Here is a 23931-nt window from a genome sequence, read left to right on the forward strand (position 1 = left end):
CGGCCTGGGAGAGCGGCGACGGGCGGCGGGGCAGGCGGCCACCGCCTCCTGCCTCCGCAGGCCCCTCCTCCGACCCGCCCCGACCCGCCCGCCGCACACATGTGCCCGCACCAGCGGCGGGCGCTCCGTCCGGGGATGGCGAGTGCTGCCACCTCCCCGCACCGCGCCAAGCAGCTTTCGCGCCGGCACCGCGTCCCTTCGGCGCGATGGGAGCAGAGTGGCCCGCGCATTGGCTGCCGCTTACCCCATGCTGAGGCAACGGCGTCCGCGCCTGCTCCTTCTCCGGCGCCCTGCGAGGTCCCGTTCGCCGCCAACGCCTCCGCCTGCCGCCCTTCCCGCCGGCCGCCCTGCAACAGCCGCGCCGCCGGGCGCCTGGGGCAACACCTCGGCGGCGGCGTTGGGCTGGAACCGCTCGAGCCCATGCCGGTGGCGGCAATGGCAGGCGCGGGCGGCCGGCGGGACCCTGCCGCGTGCCCGCGGGCGGCGGCCCCTCCGCTGTTCACGGCCATCGCCATCATGGCCCTCTACTCCGTGGTCTGCGTCGTGGCGGCTCTTCGGCAACTCTTGTCCATGTATTTTCATCGTCAGGTGAGTGCCCGCCCTGCCCCGCCCCGCAGCCCACGGGGCCGGACCCGCCGCGGGGGAATGCTGCGGTCCCCCTCCGGCAGGCAGCGCATAAGGGGCCGCACTGGGGGTGCGAAGGCTCACCTTCCCCCTGCGGGGAAGGGAAAAGAAGGAGGCTTTTGATAAAGAGCCAGACCGGGTGATCAGGGCACAGAAACTTGTGGGGCCGTGAGGGGCGGCCGGTCCGTCAGAAACCGCTGCGGGTCCGGGGATGTCCTACGGACCGTCCGTGCTGCAGCACCTCTGCGAGCTGCCCTGGCCAACGAGGCCAGAATCCCGCACCTGTCCCCTGAGGAGGGAGGATTTAAAAGGGCGCCTGTGAGCGTATACGGGTACAGTGTGGCACACGGACAGCCGACACGCATCGTCGCGGTTTTCCACCCACCTCTCCCAAATGCACGAGCGAAATGTAAATGGCACCGCGGCTAAACGCATCTCTGTGCCCGTGTTTAGAGATGCCCGTGCATCTCTATGCCCGTCTTTAGAGATCCTTTGCCTCATGTATATTGATATACATGTACATATACATACATGGGTATACACGTGTATAATAAGTACGTATGCCATGATCGCGTAGTTCCGGCGGTGCTGCGGCACTTCGCAACTTTCTCTCCCGCAAGCCCACCTGGCCTTCTACCGATCAGATCACGCGCGATAAATCCGTTTTCCGTAAATCGGTGGAAAACGGATGAGAGGGAGTTTAAAGGGCTTCCTTTGCCGGTTTGGGAGCGGAGCGGGCCGAGTGGCTTCTATGGGGGAACACTGCCACCTCCCGGGAACGACAGGGCGGGAGCGAGGTGGCAGGGAGCGACAGGACGGAGCTGACTGAACTGCTCTGCCTTCTTGCTGCTCGTCGTTTCCAAACCAAGCATCCGCTGAGCCCTGAAAAGCTAAGCAGGGGAATGGGAGCGGCCCAGGGGCACGCTCCCTGTGGGGGCAGCTCCAGCACTTCCACTTTCCCCAGGTATAGAGCGTCCTTTCTCCGTTTGAACGGTGCCTTCCCCGAGGAGTCGGGGCCGCAGCCGTCGGGCATAAGTGCCGTGGCCGCAGGAACAGAGGCTGTGTCTCGGCATCGCTTGCAGACCAGCGGCACCAGGTGGCTTTGTGGTGCGTGGGTGCAGCGCTGACGGCGCCAGCTGTAGAAAGCCGGGGGTAAAGGTGGCGGCCAAGGTTGAGTGCTGCGGCAGGGCGGAGGATGCTTCCTTCGGCACATATTGGAGATGTCACTGCAAAGCCTGTGCATCTCATAGACCTAGTGGGAACACAAGTAATATCTATCAGTGGTTCAGACTAGAGCAGTTCAGAAACCTTGTGGTTTTAACTACAGAGGCTGCATGCACAGAGCTGGGGAGATTCTCTTCTGTCCTGTGATTTTGGTCAGTCTGAGACTCAAGCTGTCCATGTGAAGATAGAGCTGCAGAAAGGCTTCTGAACGGGGGCATGACTGCAATCATTGGAGCAGTGTTGAATGCATTCCTCTGGGAGAAAAAGCAGATGCACAGTGTAACAGAGCCAGGAAAGCTGTCAGCAGAGAAATATGCCACAGGTTGTCCCTGGGATTATGTATTTATTATACTGGGCATAATCCATAATAGGTTCATATTTCTTACAGTAATTAATTGAATTACACTTGCACCACAAAGCCAAATCGAATGAGGCACTTGTATTTAGATTTCTATCTAAAGAGAGCATCTTTCCCTGAGATGACAGCTTAAAAACAAAAACCAGAAGCAATAGAAGACAGCAAAAATATATTTTCATTTTACAGAGGAAAACACAAATTAAATGGCTTGTCCAAAACCATCCAGGAATTCAGTAGCAAAGGCAGGACTGAACCGAGATCTCCTGTGCATGAACAGCTTTTGGTATGACAGAATTCCTTCCCAATTACTATCACACAACTGTTTAGCAATTTGGGATGAAAAAAAGAGTTTACATGTTAATGATTGAATAGGATCTGTGGTTTAAGCAACATAAAAATACATTTCCTTTCTGTGCCTCTCTGTAGGTAGAGTATATCTGGACAGCAATAGGGAACTTAGTGATTTATTTTCTGTTGCAAGCTATACCAAAATGACAGTGTTTCAAATCATACAATATGTATATGCAAAATGGTGACTATATGTGCTCACATTCTTGCACCCTTGCATTCAACTACACATAGGAGGCCAGCATTTCACTGGATTGAATTCGGCATCATATAAAACTCCCCTTCTTTATCTACCTTCCCACCTTACCTGCTAAGGAAGAACAAAACATTGAACTTCATATTAATTTTGAGAAGAATTGAGACTACTAAAAATTAAGATGTCTAAGTGATATTGGTACCTAGTTTTCTTGAAAATACTGGGAGCTGGGAGGTAGGTGCTTAGATATTTGAAAGTCTGTCCTGCTTACCTTTCAGAGTCCAGCCCTAGTGAAAGCAACAGTAACTTCATATTCACTGTGCTGCATTCTAATATCTCATGCTTGATTTCTTTAGAAATATTTTTTAAAATAATTATATTATTCTTATAAACATTATTATTCTTCAAACTTTTCTGCATGAAGCAGATCCAAGGATTTGGAGCCAGAGCTGTGCAGGTGCTGGCCTGATGAGGAACTATGATGATCACTCCACAGTGCCACTCTGTTATCCCTGCTGGGGCAAACAGAGGTCAGAAAGCAGACTTGTCCAAGAAGGAGTTAGAAATGTATTGTGATTATCGATATGAAAAGGCTCTTCATGCAAAGCAGGTCCATGGATTTCCAATATATACACGTTACTCTATAATTAATGCATTCTCATCCACCCGTCTCATTCTCCCAGATGGTTCTTGTTCAGCTGAATGCTTTCATCCTTGAATTAATATTTACACATTTTATATGTAGTATGTGAGGCTGAGCCTCATGTTACTAACACTGAGCTGTGTCTTTTGTCAAGTACCAAAAAATGTCTCTGAGTGACAGCAGTAATAGTTTAATGTTTTACTGACAGCCATGAATTTCCTGTAATCTGAAAAATCTGTTGATAATTTTTATTATCTATTTTCCTTATGTTCTTTGTGTAAGTGTATATTACTAATATGAACACAGTGTTGTTATGGCTATATCAGTAGCAAATGCTACTTCTAGCTGCTGCAGAGTACAACAAGACAGTGTACAATTAGAACCATATGGCATTGCATTAATTTACACAGTAATCTATAGGCTTTTCCAGCTTTCTCATCAAGTCGGTGGGATACTAGTCACACAATTAGAGTGGAAAGAAGAATATGCCCTGTGATTAAGGCAATATGCTAGAAAGCTGTAATAGATCCTTGGTGAAAATCTTGAGCATCACAGGTCTGGAAGAGAGGAATAGCTCACAGAGGCCCTAGTCCTCCATGATGCCAAATGCCCTGAGAGAACTGTAATTCCACCAACAGCCACTGAAGTTACTCCAGTTCAGAGTCATTCCTGATTTGCTATTAATTTTGTCACATATCATAAACAAAGGCGTCTCAGGTTCTCTGTGATCCTTTGCAAGGGAAGGAAATATCTTGTTTCATTAGAGTAAATGATTATACTGCTTTTAAAAAAAGCCAAAAAAACCCCAAAACCACAACAAGAACCAAACAAACAAACAAACACAGAGAGGAAAGAAGCCCTCTCTGAAATTAAGAGAAATCTTTCTACTTTTCTCAAAACAGATCTTAACAGTGCTTTTTAAAAAAGAGCTGGGACTGAAGCATCATCTAATCTGGAAAGACTATGGAGCACTGAAAGGTCTGATTACTTCAGCTCACTGACACTGCAGGAAAACTGTTTTACTGAGTAGAACAGAATTTGGGTTGAAATTTCAATTGTAGAAAGAATTGATACGACCAGAGGAATAAATATTCTTACATGTTCACAGAAGTGGAGAGTCTGTTTAGAGAAAAATCCTGAAAATCATCACAAGCTTGAAAGTGGCTGAAGCAAAGCAAGTTTTTCTAAAAAACGGGGGTTCTTCTTTGCAAGATGACATAGTGTTATGCAGTATGTAAGAAGATCTGTGGCATCTTTTATAGCAGCATAGCTCAGGGAACTTAGAAACCAAGAAATGCATGAAATTCCTTCTTTTCTTTCCTGTCCACAGATGCATGAACTCTGCATTTCGGTGGCATTGCTTTTGCAAGTGTGTGTCCTGCCTGTTCCACTGACTGCAAAGAAAAGGTTCCATCCCAGTGCTAAGAGCTGTTCTCTAAAGCCACAGCAGCCTTGTCCAGTAATGTCAGTTATGAATTGATACAGCTCACAGCACCAGTGGGGACAGAACTAAGGCAGTCAGATTGGGTAGAAACAGCACAGGAGCTGAATCCAGTCAGCAGCATAGCAAGGGGGTGACCCTCAGCATCTTTCCTTACAGAAAGGCAGGTGTCCCTGTTTGCACACTGTTTGTGACAGAGTTTACCAACCTTTGCTAGTGGGTAAATGTTTGACTAGCAAGCAGCTCCCCTCCCTCCACCAAGATCAAGGGAAGCAGACAGATAAAATGGAATGTGTACCTCTGTATTCTCTTTTTTTTTTTTAATTATATTGTTACAGACATGGTCAAAATACATTGGGCTGAAACCTGGGGATAAACCCCATCTCAGTGAGGGAGCAGAGGCCCCTGAGGGTGAGTGAGAGCTCTGCAGCCCCACACTCATCTCCAGACCTGGTCCCAATGAGCTCTTGCAGCAGAAGAGCATGTCGGGCCCAGGTGAACAGACCCGCTGGCTCTCCTAGTGGCTACCACCAGGCACTTCTGAGCAGAAAACAACCCTTACTGACTCAATTTCTCTTGAAAAAACTGTTTGATCCCACTGTACTTTTCCTAGAGTATAATTATGTTAATAGTGTTAAATATTTCATGATTTTTTTTAAATTTCTTTATAAAAATAAGTCAAATGTTACCACCTTTTCATGACTTCAGTAAAAGTAGAAAATATTGTAAGCAGACTGTTTATATTATGTAATTATTAGCAAGCTAATGGCTAACGAGCTATTTAGCTAACATAATCCCAAAATACTGCTTTATTTTGTTTTAACTTACAGTATATTTCCAAATCATCAAGAATAGCTTTTGCTGAACACACTTGATAAGTTTTTATAACTTTTCTAGATCAAAAGGTGACATATTTTCAAAAATCTCAAACCTAATATGATCCAAGGCCAAATGTCTCAAAATCATAGTTAAGCTTACTAGCCTGTTTTCCAGCCATAGCCAGCAGCTGGTGTTTAGCCAAAGAGTGGAAGAAAAAGAGACTACACTGTGTGACTGTCCTCCTAACAGTCTGTTAGACTGCAGAGAGACTTTCGGAGCTGCAGTTTACATCAGCATTTGTTCGGTAGCTTTTTGTGGACATTTCTAACATGGAGCAGTCCCAAAAGAAATCAGAATCAAAACTAAGATTGGAAATAATAAGTCACAAAATTTACCACTTCTAAACCAAGCTGCTTTGAAACAAGTATTTGAAGCATTTTTGAAGATTTTAAGTTGGTTATTCTTATTACCATTAGTTATTAGGAGTTCTAAGATGGATGTTGTAGAGATTTTCATTAGCAGATATTTTCAAAATATGGTTTGTTTTCATGATGATTCCAAGTAAAAACAAGTTTTCTGTACCTGATGATTCTCTTCAAAATACGAATCCACTTATTATAACTATATTTTTAAAAAATCCAAAAGCAACTATTTTCTGAATTGCTATGGTTAGGCCAATCTCTAATGAAATTCTTTTTATAGCCATCTGTGCCTTTTTTGGTTTATACTTTGAAGTTTGGGTTTATGGTATTGAAAAGGGGAATATGATAAGTATCTTTCAAAGCCCCCTGCTCCCTTTTGGGCTTTTAATGGTATTAACTAGCAAGGAGTTCCACAGCTTAGCCCAGCTGTGATAAGATGCATTCTCATTCATCTGTTTAAAGTCAAACACTTCTAAATTTTATTTATATTTCCCTTTGAGTTTACATGATGAAAAAAGGTAGGGATGACAGACCACAGCTAGTCAAATAACTGTGAAAGATGTGAAATAGATTTTTTTCCACCTTCTTACTGAGAAGTGTTCAATTATCAGCTATAAGATCTTGTATCTCAGATCAGGAGTAAAACTTCAGAACAAATATGTCTGTGTAAAATGGAGCATCTCCTCCTCATTGTGTTGTGTGGAGCAGTTCCAACTGACTGAAGTCTCTTTCTTAAGGGGGAACAGGGAACAGCAGTCAGTACAGTGCGAATTTTCAGCCCTAGGATGTACTGCCTATATAGAAAAATCATCTAATGAGCCAGTTACCCAAATCCTTCTCATAAGGTGATAGTCTCAGTACCTCCATCAGAGCCCCAGTTTCAGACACAATCTCATCCTTGTCATGTAGAGATCCCAGTACTTTTGATTTGGTTTTCTCACATAACATATAACTGTGCTCCTTCTTTCTGTCATGCCAGCCTCCACCATCTCCTGCTTTCCCCTTTTCTCCCTTCACAGGCAAGCCTTCCTCTGCATTTAGCTCTCCCTAGTCCCTATCTCTCCCACTTCTGTCACTCCTTTCCAGATCACACTCAACAGCCTCACTAGAAGATCCCAATCTCTTGTACACAGGAGACCATACCTTGTATACTTAGCATTACTTGGATCTGTACAGTCTATGTGTGACCTGAGCAGGAGATGTTTAAAGTACAGTCCTTTTCTCAGGTGATCAATCTACAAATCAGGAGGAGGGTACCAGCACCTGGAAACCAGACAAAATAGGTGTTAACTTGTCCCCTCTAGAAAAATGTCACCACAGTTATCAAAGATGTAGTCAGTGGTTTTACTCTCAATCACACTTCCCTGAAGGCAGAGGGAAGAAAGTTAAATTGAAGGTACTAACAGTTTTCCTTTATGTGTCTACCTAGCAAAGCAAAAACTTCAACAATAAGCACCTGCTGCTGGATAATATTGAAGTTAGCCTTTTTAGCACCATTGATTTATTTCAGGGAGATGTGTTACAAATAACCATGAAAGCAGCAACCTTTATTAGAGACCCATATATACCTCAGCACCAGGCAAACAAAGACTCGGATAAAAGTGGTTTAACAAACAGGACAGATTAAGTTCTGAAATAACTGGCAAGTAGTTTTCTCCCCATTTACCTAGACTGGAAGGGAAATAAGTGTACCAGCAGATGACTGTTTGGGCACTGGAGCTTCCATATTACTGTCATTTGGTTTTTATCATTAAGGAGCTTTTTATGATATCTGGGAAAAGAGAAGGAAATTAGGGTAATAGGAATTACAAGACACTGCAACATCTTAAATATTTGTGTGGCAAGGGATATATCTATAAAAACCTGTTCTTGACTCGTTCTTCTCCCGTTTTTGGGAAAAACAAAGAATGCATCACATCAGGTTTATTTTGTATGGGTTTCTGCCAGGAAAATACATTGCATGTATTTTGTACATACGTGTAAAGTAAAAAGGCGCAAAAATAATAAGAGAGAAATAATAAAATAGTTGCCTGTTATGACTACTGTGGAGTTTGTGTGTACTGTCTGAAGTAATCTCCTTGCTTGTTAATTCTCTCAGTCAGACATCAAAGCAAAAGAGCCGCCTTCCTCTTGAAAATAGCTGTTTTTCCCAAGAGAAAGAATCTTGTTTTTTTTCCTCCAGGTAGGGACTAAACTCACTGGTTCAAACTAAATAGCAGAAAGAGGACCTCTATATACTGCCTTGCAGTAGCAAAAGAAAAAAAAAAAAGGCAAAACATAAAGACAGCAGCAAGTAATTTTTAGTCCAAAGCCCAACACAGGAAAACAGGATGAGTCAGATGTCCTCACAACTCTCTTAGACGCATTACTCCCAGAAAGACTGACACTGGAGTTTAAAGTTGACACTGCCTAAAGGCTTTAGTTTTAGCTCACCCTCTCCCAAAGCTGAGGTCTGAGAGAAGTTGCTGATGGGTTGAGTACAGGAGAAACAGCCTTGAGCTGGTGCTGCTCCCCAAGAAGCAACGTGCCCTGCTTACTTCTATATCCTGTAACCAAATACTGCAGGATCTGCACATACCTTGGCCCTGTCCCAGCATAAGGAAAGGATAAGCTGGGAAGTCAAAGGTGCTAGCAAGATAACACGAAGTGACATTGCTGATATTCTGACTGAATTTCATTTGTGCTATGGAGGAGAATAAAGTGAAAAAGGAACTTGGCAGTGGGAAAACAAATTATTAGGGAGAAAAGAGGTAGCAACTACAATCCAGCAGTTAGCTGCCCTGTGTTCAGATCCACATTCACCAAATACATTCGAACTCCTTCGAGAAATGGGCATCCCCTTCCCAGTGAGTGAAGAGGGGAGGGGAAGGCTCCTCCAGCATAATGTATGTGAAGTATTACTGAATATGTCAAATAACTAAGCTCTTTGCTTTTAGATCTACTGCACTTCTGTACTATGTCATACCTTGAGACCTGAAGGGATACCTGATATTCATATGTTTTTCTTCTCTCTAAACCACCATCACAGGTCACAGCAGTGACCAGGTAGCGATGCGTTGGGAGTCAGGATCCAAGACTTTAACAGAAGGGAACAACCACTGCATCTGTCTTTCTTAAAGACAGTGAAAGCATCCTCACTCTCCCATTTCAGCCTTTGCCCTCAAACTCAGGGTTGGTGGAGTAAGTAAGTGACTGTGATGGAAATTGCACAGTTTCATTGCAACCAAGTGTGAATGCTTTCTGCTCTTATGTTGTAGCTGCTCGAGAGTGGGGGTTTTTTTCAATTTGTTGTTGGCTTGATTTCACTCTGGGCTTATTATTTTAAAATTACAGCCTTGTATATGATCTCTTCAGAAGAACATAAATAAAAGGATGAGTAAATTTTTAACCACAGGATGGCACCTCCAATCTGGGTGGCTTTACTGCCCAATAACCTATAAGGATTGTACCCAAATTTATGGTGCTTGTACCCAGAGCTGGAATTTAATGACTTAAGGCATAAGGATTCTAAAGTACCCATGAATAGAAAAATCAAAGACTAATTTTTCAAGCTGATTAAATCACGTACTCCCAGACAGGAAGGCTAGACTTCTCCAGAATATATATGGCTTCAAAACTTTAAGAGGTTACAGTCTACCACAGCACACATCACAACTGTGGCTGAGATACAATACATGTCCTTAACTCTGTAGAGACCCATTACCATGAGAAGAAAGAAAAAGGACAGTAAGATAGGATGGCCATCCGTCAAGTCCATTGTATGAGACCCTTTAGCTCAGAGGTACTTTCCAGAATATGGCCTATCTAAGAGACTTCATTTCAGTGTCAAATATACTAGTTGGATTGGCAGACAGAATAAATTTTTGAGGGTTTTTCCAGACCATCCTGAGTATGACATGACCTTTGTCAAAGCTTTGAGTGCTCAACAAAAATTGAAAGTACCTGTTATCTTAGGAAAATACACCAAAAAAAAAAATCCCCTTTCCTACAGATTTTGAGTTGCATGTACAAGGTGCACCAGAACAGCCATGGAAAAAAAGTTCATTTAAATTGATTCAACTAGCTGTACTTCACTTGTTTTAATCTTCCCACTCAAGGTGACCTCAACTAATCTAATGTATGCACATAATGATTCTTCATTTGTGTAACAAGACATTTATACAAGAAGAACATAAATTTGAAACACTAATCTAATCTCCTCCAGCATCAATAAGGGTTACATCAGGTTGTATGCAAGACCTAACTACTGGCTGCTTTTTCTTTCAACAGCCAAACCATTTTCAAGAATGACTGCTTTCTGCAATGAATCTCTGTGATAAGCCAGTTTTTCATATATTTTGCGCTGAACTTAAACACAGATCTTGAAGTAGTCTTTGTCTCCAAATTAGCATTCTGTAGGCAAAACCTTGAATGCCTTTGTGTTGCTGAAAGTAGTTATTACCAGTCTGTCATTGGCCAGCGCATTTCCTAAGTGCAAAAGACCATTTCTGCTTTCTTCTTAATTGATGTTACTCAGACATTAATTTGAAATTTTTTCAAATTAATTTGTAATGGTATGTATTACCCTATTCATTAAGCTAAACGTGGACCACCTCTCTAGCTTCTTTGCACCAGCTCACTGGTACAAGGATGCTGTAAAACTGATCTGGTCCAGAAGGGCCAAAGGGTCTGGAGGAGGGGATAGCTCAACAATCCACATGGGTGTAAACCACTTGACCAAGGAGCAGTATGGACATGACTCTGATAGCGTACAAACTGTGTCTGTTAGGCTTAGATAAAGTGTTATGCAAACTAAAAATTTCATTAAATTTCAAGGAAATAGATGCTCTTCATGTTAGTTGGTCTCTACTCTTGAGTCATGGAAACCTAAAAGAAGTGACCCTTCAAAAGTTTTTAAAGGTGATAAGGTGGAATAAACTATTGGAGTGGACAGGCCAGAAACAGAGCTGTGGCATGTCTCTTGCAGAAAGAGAGAGAATCACAAGTGTACTCACATCTCCTGTTCCATGTCTGAGAGGTGGAAGGGAAGGTGCTTGTGGCTGCTGTTCAAGGTGCTGTTACACTTTGTGCAATGGAACAGGGAGGTCTTTCTAAGGTTAATCTGGTGAACCTTCTATTCAGTTTGCAAATTACAAGCAGCCCATGGGCAGGCAGTTGAAGAGTCCTTTTCAAGACTTTCTATTAATCCTTGAATGCTAGGAACTTGATGACTATCTGAGCAGGATTCTCATTCTTTTCTCTATTGCTTTTTCTTATTCCGAGCAAATCCCAGTTGAGTGGACCTCTGCAGCTTAGATTTTCAAACTTGAAGTGTATTTTAAAGCTTTGTTGGACTGAAGATTAAGGGGAAGGCTGTGTTTTCCCTAAAATATTAGACAGACATAAAATGTATTCTTACTTTAGTAAATCTGATCTATCATCTACTATTACCAAAAAAACAACACTTCATAAACATAAATGTTTTATGATACAAAACCTGCGCCGAGGAGTTAGGAAGGGCATACTAGTGAGTGTGCCCACTAGTGTATAATGAGCACAATTAATTTGAGTATGTATCAAGAGCAGTATTTTGCTAAATATTCACCAAAAAAATTGAATCAGCATGTTCTATTACTCTTTTCATTACAGAGTTGTAAAATAGAAGTAATGTCACCCAAAGTGAACATCCCTCTTCATTTACAACCTTGCTCATTGTAATGCAAAATTTAATATACCTGGTGTTTTAGATGCTGAAATTTTAATGTAGTCTAAATACCAGTATCCAGATTTTCATGGGTTTGCATTTAAGATTCTTTTTTTACATATCTGTTAATTTTTAGATTCTCTAGTGGCTTTGAATGAAAATGTGAAAGCAGTATCTTTTAAAACATTGTATTTATAAACACAATAGTTTGGGTATTATGAAGTCCCTCTGAAGTATAGAAATCTCATCACGTATACATCTGTGTCTGGATGATGGAGATATTTGTGCTGCTTGTTTAAATAGGTTGACTGATACCTCAGCAAAATGTATAATAATAGCTAAGGTCAAGACTTTGAAAAGCTCCATTTTGATGGACTGTTATTTTTCATGCTGTTAGAATTACATTAATCAATTGCTTCAGTATTTATTTGTTCATGCCAAAAGGAATTCTGGGGACACTGCTAATCTACTTATTTGGAAAAATGGGTATTTTACAAAATGTACCTTTCAGAAATAAGCCCTTTATAAAATCTTGAAATATTCAGTACAGAGAAACGCCCAAATCCCATAGAATTCACTGAAAAGAATATTGTAAATTTCAGAAGGCTTTTGTTGATTAGGCAATTGTGGAGGTAAATACTTTCTATCACCACAAAAGCTATGCTTTTGTTCATTGTAAGAACAGCATGATTAGAAGTACAAAGATTACAGAGTACATCAAGCAAAACCCTTCATTAAGTCTGCAGTGGTCATTAAACAAAGTAAGTCCAAGAACCTTTAAACTGTCAATGAAAAGAAGATAGGAAAAGGGAAAAATATGTAGCATTTAAGTGGGATAAGGCCCATTCCTAGTAAAGAAACTTTATTCCATTTATTCAGACCTTTTTTCTGTGTATCCTCTAACATGCTAACCTGAGAGTCACGTGTTGATTAAAACCATTAAAGAATGGCTTTAATTACTGATATCATTATCATCTGATGATGTGCTCTCCAGACAGAACTGTGCCAGAATCATATGTGATGGCAGCAGCACTGAGCAGTGTTCCCAGGTGTGCTTTCTTGTTCAACCATAAAAATAAGACAATCATCTAGGACGGGCATCTGAGCAGGGATCAGCAGCCTGGGTGAGGGCACAGACTCCTCACCACCTTTCCCTGTTTGTGCAGAGCTGAGAGCCACTGCCTCTCTGTTGCTGTTCCTGCCTGAGCAGATCAGACGGGAGCAAGCTGGATGTGTCTGCTCAGAACACAATCAAACCTCCAGGTTAGCTCTCTGGATACACCTGAATATGTCCTCAGACCTATGGAAAAGACACTCGTTTTGATAAACCACAGGGCTTAGCAGCAACATAAAAATGTTGCTGCTTTCCTTCTCCTCTGCAAAATTCCCAGGAAATATTTTCTCCTTCCTCCAGACAGTTTTTAGAGCTTCAGCTTGCTGTGTATCTCTCCCACACTGCAATCCTGCACATTTTTCCTGTAAATTTTTCCAGTTTCCAGGAGAGATAGTCATGAATGCTTGCAGCAACTACGTCCTCTTATGTTAGTATTACAATCTTGTTAGATAAATGCAGTAAGAAAAGTGTTTAGGGGACTTTCAGAATATGAGTTTTATTTAAAACTAGGAACTATCATACTCAGATCATACTTTCTCAAGATAGCAGTCAAGAAAGAGCTTGGATCTACTTGAAAATATGTTTTTAAAAACCAGCCTAATTTGAAATTAGGGTTGCTAGTGGCTCCTTGTGCATAGTACTAGAAAATGAGAGAACAAATTCAGTATCAATGCTTTCAAATGTTCATCATAAAGAGCTATGTAGGTCCATTCAGCATGAAGTCTGCATTTCTGCAGATCCTACCAAAATAAAGGTCCCAAGTGTGTGTTCCCTACACAGCCCCGTCATTGGGATTTTTTTGCAACTGACTCATGTTCTGAAGAGATCTAAGAGCAATAAAAACCATGAAAGACTGTATTTTACACTTTGTCTTCTCCAGCAGGTTCCCTGACAGATCTTTTCAAATGGGCTATTCTTCTCGCAAATCATTCTATAAATTGTTGAATGTTTGATCAAACACCCTGCTTGTTAGTTTTGCAGAAACAGAAGGAAGTTTTATCAAAAGAGCAAGCTATTTGATGCACCAAAAGCCAGGCAGCCGCAGTGCCCAGCAATCTCAGCAACAAGGAGAGCAGCGTGGCCAGGAACATTACTTAAAGTGAAACATTCATTGTACCACTGCAAATCTATAGCATCCACATAAAAAGTGGATCTCAAGTGCTGCTCAGCTGACACAATGGACTTGCAAATGTTCTTCAAAAATTTGATTAAACTAAGGAGGAATCTGGACTCTAGCAAATACAAATTAAAATATAAAATGCTCTCCCTTCTCAGATGTGATTTGAGTGACATATTCAAAATTCAGGAAGTAGGGTTTGGGTTGTTATAACAGCACAGACTCAGAGAGAAGAGAGTGCAATGAAGGTTGAAGACCCTCCTGCCAAAATAGTCACTGCAGAGCAGAGCAGAGAGAGCATTCCTACCTCAAACAGCAGGGCTGCAGCATCCACCTGGCATGCTGGTTCTATTGTTACATTCAGTGCATATGATGTTTTCTTGTTTGATTGAAGGAACATCTGTCGAACTTATATTGGACATTGACATTAGTAGAGCAATTATTTTAGAATTCTGTGATTATAACCTAATGAGAAAGTCTAAAAGCCTGAATTTTTAGACACCATGGACTTGATAATTATGCTAATCTCTTATGTACTTATTCCTTGAGGAATTACATCATTACTACTCCACAACCTACAAATGAATTCTCTATTTCTACAGACCATGGTTATGATATTTGGCATGACATCAGCAGGTACAGAAAATCTATCCATGTAGTACAGTGTCTGATATGTAGAAGTACAGGTTTTTTTCAGCTTCTCAGTTCTTTAGCATCTGTCATATTGTTTCTTCTGTGTTTCTTCTGTGTTTCTTCTGTGTATATCCTTTCCCTTAGCACGAGTTAAATTAATCTTTTCTTCCTTACATCCTTTAGCTAATGTCTCACTGAACTATCAACATTATATAGGTAAATCATAGCAAGGTCATTTGGTTAAAAGCAGAAAATACGATCTTTGACAGTATCTAGCACATTATTTTACAGAAGTTTCTTATAGATGATGCACTGGACTCAATTTTATTTAACAGTGTCAGCTATGGTCATTCATGCGTTGCTGATTTTTTTTTCTAGGTACACGAAAATGAAGACTGCCACCAATATCTATATTTTCAATCTTGCCTTGGCAGATGCCCTAGCAACAAGTACTCTGCCATTCCAGAGTGTGAATTACTTGATGGGAACGTGGCCATTTGGTACCATCCTCTGTAAGATTGTTATATCCATAGACTACTACAATATGTTCACCAGTATCTTTACACTCTGCACCATGAGTGTAGATCGCTACGTAGCTGTTTGCCACCCAGTTAAGGCCCTTGATTTCCGTACCCCCAGAAATGCCAAAATTGTCAATGTCTGCAACTGGATTCTCTCTTCTGCCATTGGCCTGCCAGTTATGTTCATGGCAACTACTAAATACAGGCATGGTAAGTCTGGCTTTCATTCCAACATTTAAACTCCTTTCTGCATTGTTTTAATGTAGAGACACTGAATTAGCTTCTGTCCTCCAATCTGTATAAAGCACATATCAGTGCAAATGGGCCCCTTCAACAATTTTGCAGCTGGCTGTAGTTGACTGGACAAGCACTACATGTCATCTGTGTTTTACAACAGGCAGCTCCAGCTCCTTCTGTGGTCTGTGCAAGTCTTGCTGCCCCACATGGTTACTGTAGTGTTTGGAAAAGCATCTGGGCCTGCCTGCCTTCTGCTGTGGGGCAGTTATACGTTGTCTTACAGCACAGAAGCCTGCACTTTATCCGGGATATTCCCACTGGGGCTGGCAGTCATAGATATGTTGCATGTAGTCTGGCAGGATGTGATACAGAGCAGAAAGCACAATTCTGGATCACTGGTGCTCAAAGACCTTCCATAAAGGGACAGTGACAGCACGTCAACATAAATCCAAACCCACCATGGTGCATAGTTGCCAGGTGACATGTCATTTTCTTCCCCGTTGCCCTGAAATGCCCAAACTCTTAGCACATATGGTAGCTAAGCCATCTTTCTTTTCACTAGGTTTTGAAAGTGAAAACGAGGCAAGGTTTGAGCATTTGTGACAATTCAGCTCTCTTTCTTTTCCAATATACATTTAATTCCAAGCAATAGAATGAAAAAGAGGACACGTTAATTTGGTTTTGTTTTTCTAACTCCATACATGTTTTGCAGCGCTCTGACCTATCAATGTTTGTGTAAATGACAGCTCACAGATTGCTTCATTTTACATGTTTACTTAGTAAATCTTCACATATTTGCCTATGATATTTAATTTAAAAAAGTTTTTAAAAAAGCAAATGAAAAACTGACCCTCTTGTTCTTCTCTGATATTTTCCTTTTTCCCCAGGCTCAATTGACTGCACACTTGCATTCTCCCACCCTGCATGGTACTGGGAGAACCTCCTGAAAATCTGTGTGTTCATCTTTGCCTTCATCATGCCAGTCCTGATAATTACTGTGTGTTATGGGCTGATGATTTTACGCCTGAAGAGTGTGCGCATGTTATCCGGCTCCAAAGAGAAGGATAGGAACCTGCGGAGAATCACAAGGATGGTTCTTGTAGTGGTGGCAGTGTTTATTGTCTGCTGGACTCCCATCCACATTTATGTCATCATTAAAGCCCTGGTCAACATCCCAGAAACTACTTTCCAGACTGTCTCCTGGCACTTCTGTATTGCTCTAGGGTATACAAATAGCTGCCTTAATCCAGTCCTTTATGCATTTCTAGATGAGAATTTCAAAAGGTGTTTCAGAGAGTTCTGCGTCCCCACCTCCTCAACCATTGAGCAGCAAAACTCCACCCGAATCCGACAAAACACTCGTGACCATGCTTCCACTGCCAACACTGTGGATAGGACTAACCATCAGGTATGACTAGCAGTGGAGATGTCATCTCTGGATCCAGGCCACCTGCCTGGAGATGACATGTATTCTGAAGTTACTGTCTATACTGATTTGTAGCTATCTGAAGGTCTGAACACCTTTGAGGTTATATTTGAAACTTCTGTATGCATACACAGAGACCCCAGTCCTGCATGGCGCTAGTTATTCTCTACCCTGCTTGATGTTCAGAAGTCAAGGGTTTTCAAGGTTACCTTGCCTGACTGGGTCCCACATGCATGCATGTACAAAGCACACAAAACAGCATTTCATTTGCAGGATGTTTACAACAGGTGACTGAAGGTTAATCACAGATTTCTCTGTTCATACTCCTGGTCTTCTGATAGAGACAGGAGTGCGACAAAATACAGATCTCTCTTCTTCTCCCATTGCAGCAGTGAATAAAAAGATAAAAAACTCTGTGTGTTCACTTTTGACTGATGTATAGAGAAGGCCTACCTGGCCTTGTTTTTCCTGAAAGACATGCAAGAAGTAGACAAAAGCTTGTCTACATGCAGTTCTTATATCAGATATGTGTTGACTAAGGTGGGTTTTGATATAGATAGATAAATAGATAGATATAAATATATACATACATGTTAAGGACTATTGTGCCATTTTGCCATTTTAGCTATACTAAGATACCTTTTCCATGTAGAAAAAGCCTTTAAGAAGCAGACATTTTATGACACATCAGATACCAAGAGAAATAGATTTTTTTTTAATTCAGTCTTTGGTTGCTTACTTTTTCAAAGAAGCTCTTTTGTAAATGTTCAGTGTCCATGGTCTATAATTAGTCCAGAGAATTTCCAATCCCCATCCTTAAGTGAACATCAAACAAAACATGAAAGCAAATCTTAACATTCATGAAAGTCATTCAAGCACATCACAAGCACTAGAAGTTTGAGTTGTCTCTGTAATTCCTTAAAAAGAAGAACTAAAGGCATAAGCCTGGTTCATTCCTTGCCATATCACCTTTCAGCAATATATTTAAGGTTGCTCACACACCAGTTTCTCACTGCTGCCACTTTAGCCACAAGCTGGCTGTTTCCTTGAGGTGCAGAATTCAGTGGCTTCTTGTGAAAGCAGCTGCAGACCTGCCGCTCAGCTGCTGCCAGAAAGCATAAATCTGAACATTACCATCTCCAAACAGACTAAACAGTAATTGCACCAGAAAAGAGGAGGGACCAGTCGAAAGGGAGAAGGGCTAAAGTGAGCTTTATTAAGCATCAGCAGTTGGTATTTTTGTTCACCACTGTCTGATTCATACATGCCAAACCATGGCCTGTGAAATCAGCACCTGCTCAGTCTTACACACACTTTGATGGTGGAGCAGAACTGCCAAACTTGGCACAGGCACATACATATATGTATCTATGTATATACATGTAGTATTCACTAGGTGTAGCAAATTATTAGAGAGACTCATCTGTTAATAATCTATTTGTAACCCTCGGTGGAGTCAATTTTGTGCATGTGTCCGACAACAGGATTGCGTCTCTTATGTAGTACAATTCCAACTTTCTAAAGTGTGGTGTGTATGTACCCATTTTCTAAATTTACTTATGGATCTTTATATTACTTTTAGGAGAGTTGTACACTTCTACCAACAGCAGAGATTAATGTGGCACTGGCCAGAGTCTGGTGAAATAAAGTCTATTTCCTTGAGCACTGGGCAAACACAGAATAGAATATGTTTTGCACAAAGATCTTTCAACCTACACCAACAAGGGAGACAGTCTGCAGAGGGAGGGATGAACCAAGCAGTGAGGTGAGCTTGAGAGTGACAATAAGAAGGAAGCTAGTCTCATAGTTGCATTCTTTGTTGATTAGGGATTTTTTTTTCCATTCAGGGAATAGTTAGTTAAGAAGAAATAAAGTATATGTAAAGAGAAGGGAAAGGGAAGACACTGAAGGGAAAGGAAAGTGAGAGGAAGAGTGCTGGGAAGAAAGGGGAATGTCAGTAATGAGATCCAAGTGAGGCAGTAAGGATGGAAACTGAAGCAAAGAGACAACCTGCATGGAACAAAGGTGTATAGAGAGCTATAAGAAGTTGCTTGACTACTTTGGTAGCTCTTCCTAGCAACTAAGTTATCAGTTTTCCCCAGAGCCAAGGAGAAGAAGACCACACTTGGAATCTCAGGTCCTCATAGATGGGCAGATAGGTCTCTTTTCGTGGTCAGGTATTTGAAAGAATTTGGAGTGGACAGTTTTGCTTCCCTCACCACCGTCCCTGCAGTCCCTGCTTGAGCAGCTGCTGCTGTTGCCATTGGTTTACTTCTACCAGATGTGCTCACTGAGTGATGACCTAGGCCTTCTCCCAGGACTACAGTTCAGCAGTTGTTTGGTACAGTCTTTCCCACTCTCCACAATGTCTATAGAATACATTCACAGCAAGCCATTTTCAAAGTTTAATATTAAACTTAATTTATCTTTTTTCTCCAACAAACATTTCTGTAAGAGGTAGTTTTGTTGTTGCTTTTATCAGAATGACAGATAAGATTGTAGAACTAATCTACACTAAAATGGTTCTCTGGAGTAGTACTTAAAAGTGTAACATGTAATATTTTTATATTATTATTATTTTAAACAGAGAAAGCCCTAGAGTGAATGCAGCTTTTGCTCTCAAAAAAGAAAAAAGAAAGAAAATAAATCCCCAGACAAAACAATGTTTACTTAGACAGTCAGATTTTGTCAATTCTATTGACAGGGTATTCTTTTCACAGGTAAGTGCCTTCTGTACAAGAAAGTCTAGCTCGTAGATCTGTATTGATCGAAGTGTACTGACAAGCTCTTTCTTGTAAAGACGAGGCCTTGGAGAGCGTTTGGTATGAATTCTAGTGGCAGGGCTGTATAGTACTAGGCCCATTTCACATAATTTTCTAAGAAACAGATGTTCTACAAGTTCCTTTTTTGCCAAGTGAGAATTCTTTTCTCCTGCTAAAGTTAATGAGAAATGCAAGGCTCAATCACATAAGTCCTAACACTTAAAGCACTTAAAAATAAGCATTGACTGGTGGAAAGAACAGCTGTATTTTCTATCAGTTCAAAACTCCTACAGAAAAGCAGCATCTTGCAAATGCACAGAGCAACATCTGATCCGTAACACTGATGGTGTGAGCATTTATAGAAATTGTATATGCCCAGTAGACAAACACAGCTCTGAGGGATAAAAGACAGTGGCTAATCAAGCATGCAAAAAACTGGAAGTGTTGTAAGATAGGTGTTTCACATCTGTGGGGGAATGTATGCTGTGTTACACTCAACTAATTCCTGCAGTAAAATGCATAGGGTACATCTGTTCTGAAGTGAGCATAAAGGCTCAGCTCACTTTAGTTCAGGGAGGCATATGCAGTCTTATAAGTGTATTTGCATGGAGAAGGAGTGATGGAATCCTGAAAAAAACGCTCAAAGCGCAAAACTGCTTACTTTGAACTTTTTTCTGTATGACCCAGTATTGGTAGGGTAAGGTAATAAGGACCAAAGACTAGCTTTTGCAAATGGTTGAGAGTTTTTGATGTCATTGGCATTAACCTGATTCTTATAAAAGACCTTGGCAAGTATTTTGAAATAGCTCTTACTTCAGATGCTGAGAGACTATTTGCATTACTTTATCTCTAGGATTAAAAGAAGTTTTATTTTTTTTTAATTTAAAATTAATTGATAATTACTTTTCCTGAAAACTATGTTTTCCAAATATATTAAATTTTTGCTATGTGTTAATACCAAAAAATATAAATAATTAGGAAACTCAATTATTAATAATTATTGAAATCCAAGAAATTTGTTTCCATGAATTAGTTTCTTTGTGACCTCTTTTTATAGCTGTTTTTATAGCTGTTTCACCTGAATGTATCGAAGCAACTAAGCAAATGATGTATAGGCACATCTTCAGGACTATTTAGTCATTCTATGTAACTATATTTTGCAATTTTAGCTTCTGATGCTTTCTCCTTAACTACTGAAGTGTCTAAATGCCCTAATGGAAGCTGCAAATCCTCCTCATATGCTGAAAATGAGGCCTCAGATGTGTTCAGTAAACAAAGGCTCAGCCCTGAAAACTTTGCCCTTGTTGCTTGGATTGGCAGCCACATGTAGAAATAAAAAGGATATTGGATTCAAGAAATGCTGTTTTTAAGTTGAAACAAGGAAAAATTGAAAGCTAGTTTCACTTTGATTAAATAAATGAAGAAAGTGATTTCTTACTTTTCAGTTTTCTCAGTGCTATATGAGAGATTGTAAACAAATATGGGAAACTCTGGTGAGTCCTACTGCGGAAACACAAAAAAACTGGGCAGTTTCTGTAACTCCAAACCTTGGCAGATTCACATCTACCTGTATTAATAGAAAATGGCCTTTCTGTGTATTTTTAGAAAATTGATGTATCTCCTTTGTAAATTATACTTTGTTTCAATAATAATTTAAAGGTATTGATTTGTTAAGAAGCCCATTTCTGGTAAGATAGTGACATCAATGAAACACTTGTTGAAGTTCAATAGACCCTTAAAATCAAACTTTCTTTTGTAGCTGATTCGTACTGTCATGGGCTCTTTGTGAATCTTCAGGTTTCATCTGTGATTCTTCTGTCCATGCCATAAACCCTTGATTTGCAGTGTCTCCTACCCTGTTTTCAACAAGTTCTAGTACAGCATTTGCTGGGCAGCAAAAAGGGATTCTGGACTTTCAGGACATGCTGTGCAGTAAGCAGGTTTTCTTGATGAAAACATCTGTAGTGCTGTTGTGCCTGCATGCAAATTGAACCTAACATGGATACTGTGGACACCCAGGGCTGAGAGGTTGTTGGGTTTGTTTGCTGATGTAAGTCTGTGTCACACAGCATTTAAACTGGACTTTAACTGAAAATCCAAAAGTCAGACAATATCCTGAAACATAGAATGTATCAGCTAAAATACCAGCTCTTCTTTAACTGCTACAGAAAGCATACAGGGAGGGAGCGATATCTTTCCATACTCGTGAAATTCTTAGAAAGTTCCACTCTAGAAAGAGAACAACTGGCTTGATACAAAGTATTCTAATTCTAAGTCAATTTTCAGACCTACTAATGTTTTTTTGTCTTTGAAGGCCAGACATGAAACTTTTCTGTGTTTTGTTACTTCATGGCAAAGGCATGGTCTTTATGCCTTACTCCCTATGTGTTCAGCTTTATACAGCAGGGCAGTAGATGCAAATGAGAAATAAATTCCTCTTAAAAGAAACCTGCACGCATGTAGACACACACACAGACTTGTGGGTGGGAAGATACTAAGCAACTGTTCATTGTATTTGCAATTTCTTTCCTTTCAGTTGGAACTTCAAGAAGCTGAAACTACTCCACTGCCGTGACAGGGTCTCCTGCTGCATGGCTCTCAAAGCAGTTGCACACCAGTGCCACAGTGTGTCTGGGCAGTATGCTATGGGAACGTGTAGGATATACTTTCCCTCAAAAAAACACCACAGAGGAAAGCATCTGCTTTTCCAGTCTGTCACAAATTGCTTCTGCAGCACATCTACTTTGCACAGAATAGAAGCATGAAATATAACAGCAAGTAGAGCCAAGAGATACGGGGGCTTGCCAGGCTCCAGTGTTCAAAACAGTCATGTTTACCAGGAATACATACATGAGTCTAAAACACAGCTATTGTACCTGTGGCAATCTGACATGCTCTTGATAAGTTTACAGTGGTGTTAAAACAGGTTGGAAACAAAAATTCAAAGGCTGGACAACTTACTTTGAAAAATGAAAGTGAGCTTTTAATGACGGGAAATAATGTGATATGAAGTTTTAATACTGTTGGGTACACTCTATTTATTCTTAAAATTTGTAGAAGTGTTTCCTGTGCAGGTTATTTGCGTGCTGAAGTCTAACAAGGTCATCTAGAACAACACATTTGCAGTTCAAGAGGTCTTCTCTTACAGGATTGCAATTTCAAAGGAAAAATATTTCTTTCAGTGATCACTTAAAAAAAAAACCCCAAAACTCCAAGCTTCACCTTCTGCTTCTGTTTCTCATGTAAGAAAAGAGTAAAATCAAAACAACAAGCTATCATTTTTTCTAAAAGAGATAAGTAAATGAAAGTATTCCATTGTCAAATTATCCCCAAAACACTACATTACCATAAATTCCTTTGTGAATAGAAATGTAGCTATAAGCCTGTCAAAGTTTGCATAGGCTGATGATGTCTTCTCTTTCAAGTAGTTTCTCAAATTTCAGTTGCTCTGTCAGCAACATTTTCAATTTGTTAGCCATCAACAGCCCCTATGTGAAGTGCTTGGAGCAGTTAATGCATTAGTCCTTTTTTTAAAAAACAAAAACAAAAAAACCCCCAGACAAACAAACAAAAAGGTTACATTTTGCTAGGTATCTATTTTTTCTTAACCAAACCCGTAATATCTTTGCTTTTCTAACTAGTGTAATACAGTCTGCATCTGCATTTTGTATTAGCTGCTAAAACACATTAAGATTTCAGGAGAGAACATTGTACTGCAGTAAATGCCTCCTTAGCTGTTTTCTAGTATGAGAAATAGAAATATCCATGTAGATAATTTGTGGTGCGATGGTATTTTCTAGACATTGTTTGTTACTTGGTTTGTAAATAAATCATCAGTAGTTAACCAGGGGAAAATGTACTTTGATGAATTTAAGTGTATTCTAAAATACAACTCTATGGAACAGGGAGGTTTTTTGTCTTTTTCTTTCTGCAGCCAAAATGTATTTCTTATTTTAATTGTTAAAATCTATGTAACAATAAGCGTTTAATGTGAAACTGTTTCTGCCATAGACTGCATAATAAATATTGAAGGCCAAATACTTGCAAGTTGTAAACTAAAGGATTATTTGAGTTTCATCACTGTGTTCCAGCTAAATGTGTAGTCTAGATATCAGAATATGAAACTAAATATAAGGGAAGTGCCTTATTTTTTTCCCTTTCTGTTGAAAATTTCACTCTGTTGTCACATGGATTTAATGTTTAATTTTGTATTAGTTTAGCTGTATCATCTCATAGTCATCATTAAAGTTTAAAACAGAGTCATTACCATTCTAAGAGGTTTTGCATCTAATTTTTAAACAGCATAAGACAGGCACTTGGAAGAAATTAACATATTGTTTTACACCACACAGGAGTATGATGT

General features: G+C 40.5%; 1 protein-coding gene across 1 annotated transcript; it reads left to right on the forward strand.

Moving 5' to 3' along the window:
* Positions 1-228: 228 nt before the first annotated feature.
* OPRM1 (opioid receptor mu 1) lies at positions 229-22790 on the forward strand. The gene is made up of 4 exons (XM_008929487.4): positions 229-588; positions 15001-15353; positions 16268-16788; positions 22105-22790. The coding sequence occupies exons 1-4, from the start codon at positions 248-250 to the stop codon at positions 22141-22143; spliced, it is 1254 nt and encodes a 417-aa protein (XP_008927735.3). The 5' UTR covers positions 229-247; the 3' UTR covers positions 22144-22790.
* The last annotated feature ends 1141 nt before the right edge of the window (positions 22791-23931 follow it).

This window comes from Manacus vitellinus, unplaced genomic scaffold, assembly GCF_001715985.3.
Source record: "Manacus vitellinus isolate BGI_N305 unplaced genomic scaffold, ASM171598v3 scaffold_4_pilon, whole genome shotgun sequence".
Lineage (NCBI taxonomy): Eukaryota > Metazoa > Chordata > Aves > Passeriformes > Pipridae > Manacus > Manacus vitellinus.

Bases quoted from the DNA above. Each gene is read 5' to 3' on its own strand.
- OPRM1 (XM_008929487.4), top strand. From the start codon at position 248: ATGCTGAGGCAACGGCGTCCGCGCCTGCTCCTTCTCCGGCGCCCTGCG. The intron at 15,354-16,267 runs GTAAGTCTGGCT...CTTTTTCCCCAG, and splicing joins AACTACTAAATACAGGCATG to GCTCAATTGACTGCACACTT. The intron at 16,789-22,104 runs GTATGACTAGCA...CTTTCCTTTCAG, and splicing joins TGGATAGGACTAACCATCAG to TTGGAACTTCAAGAAGCTGA.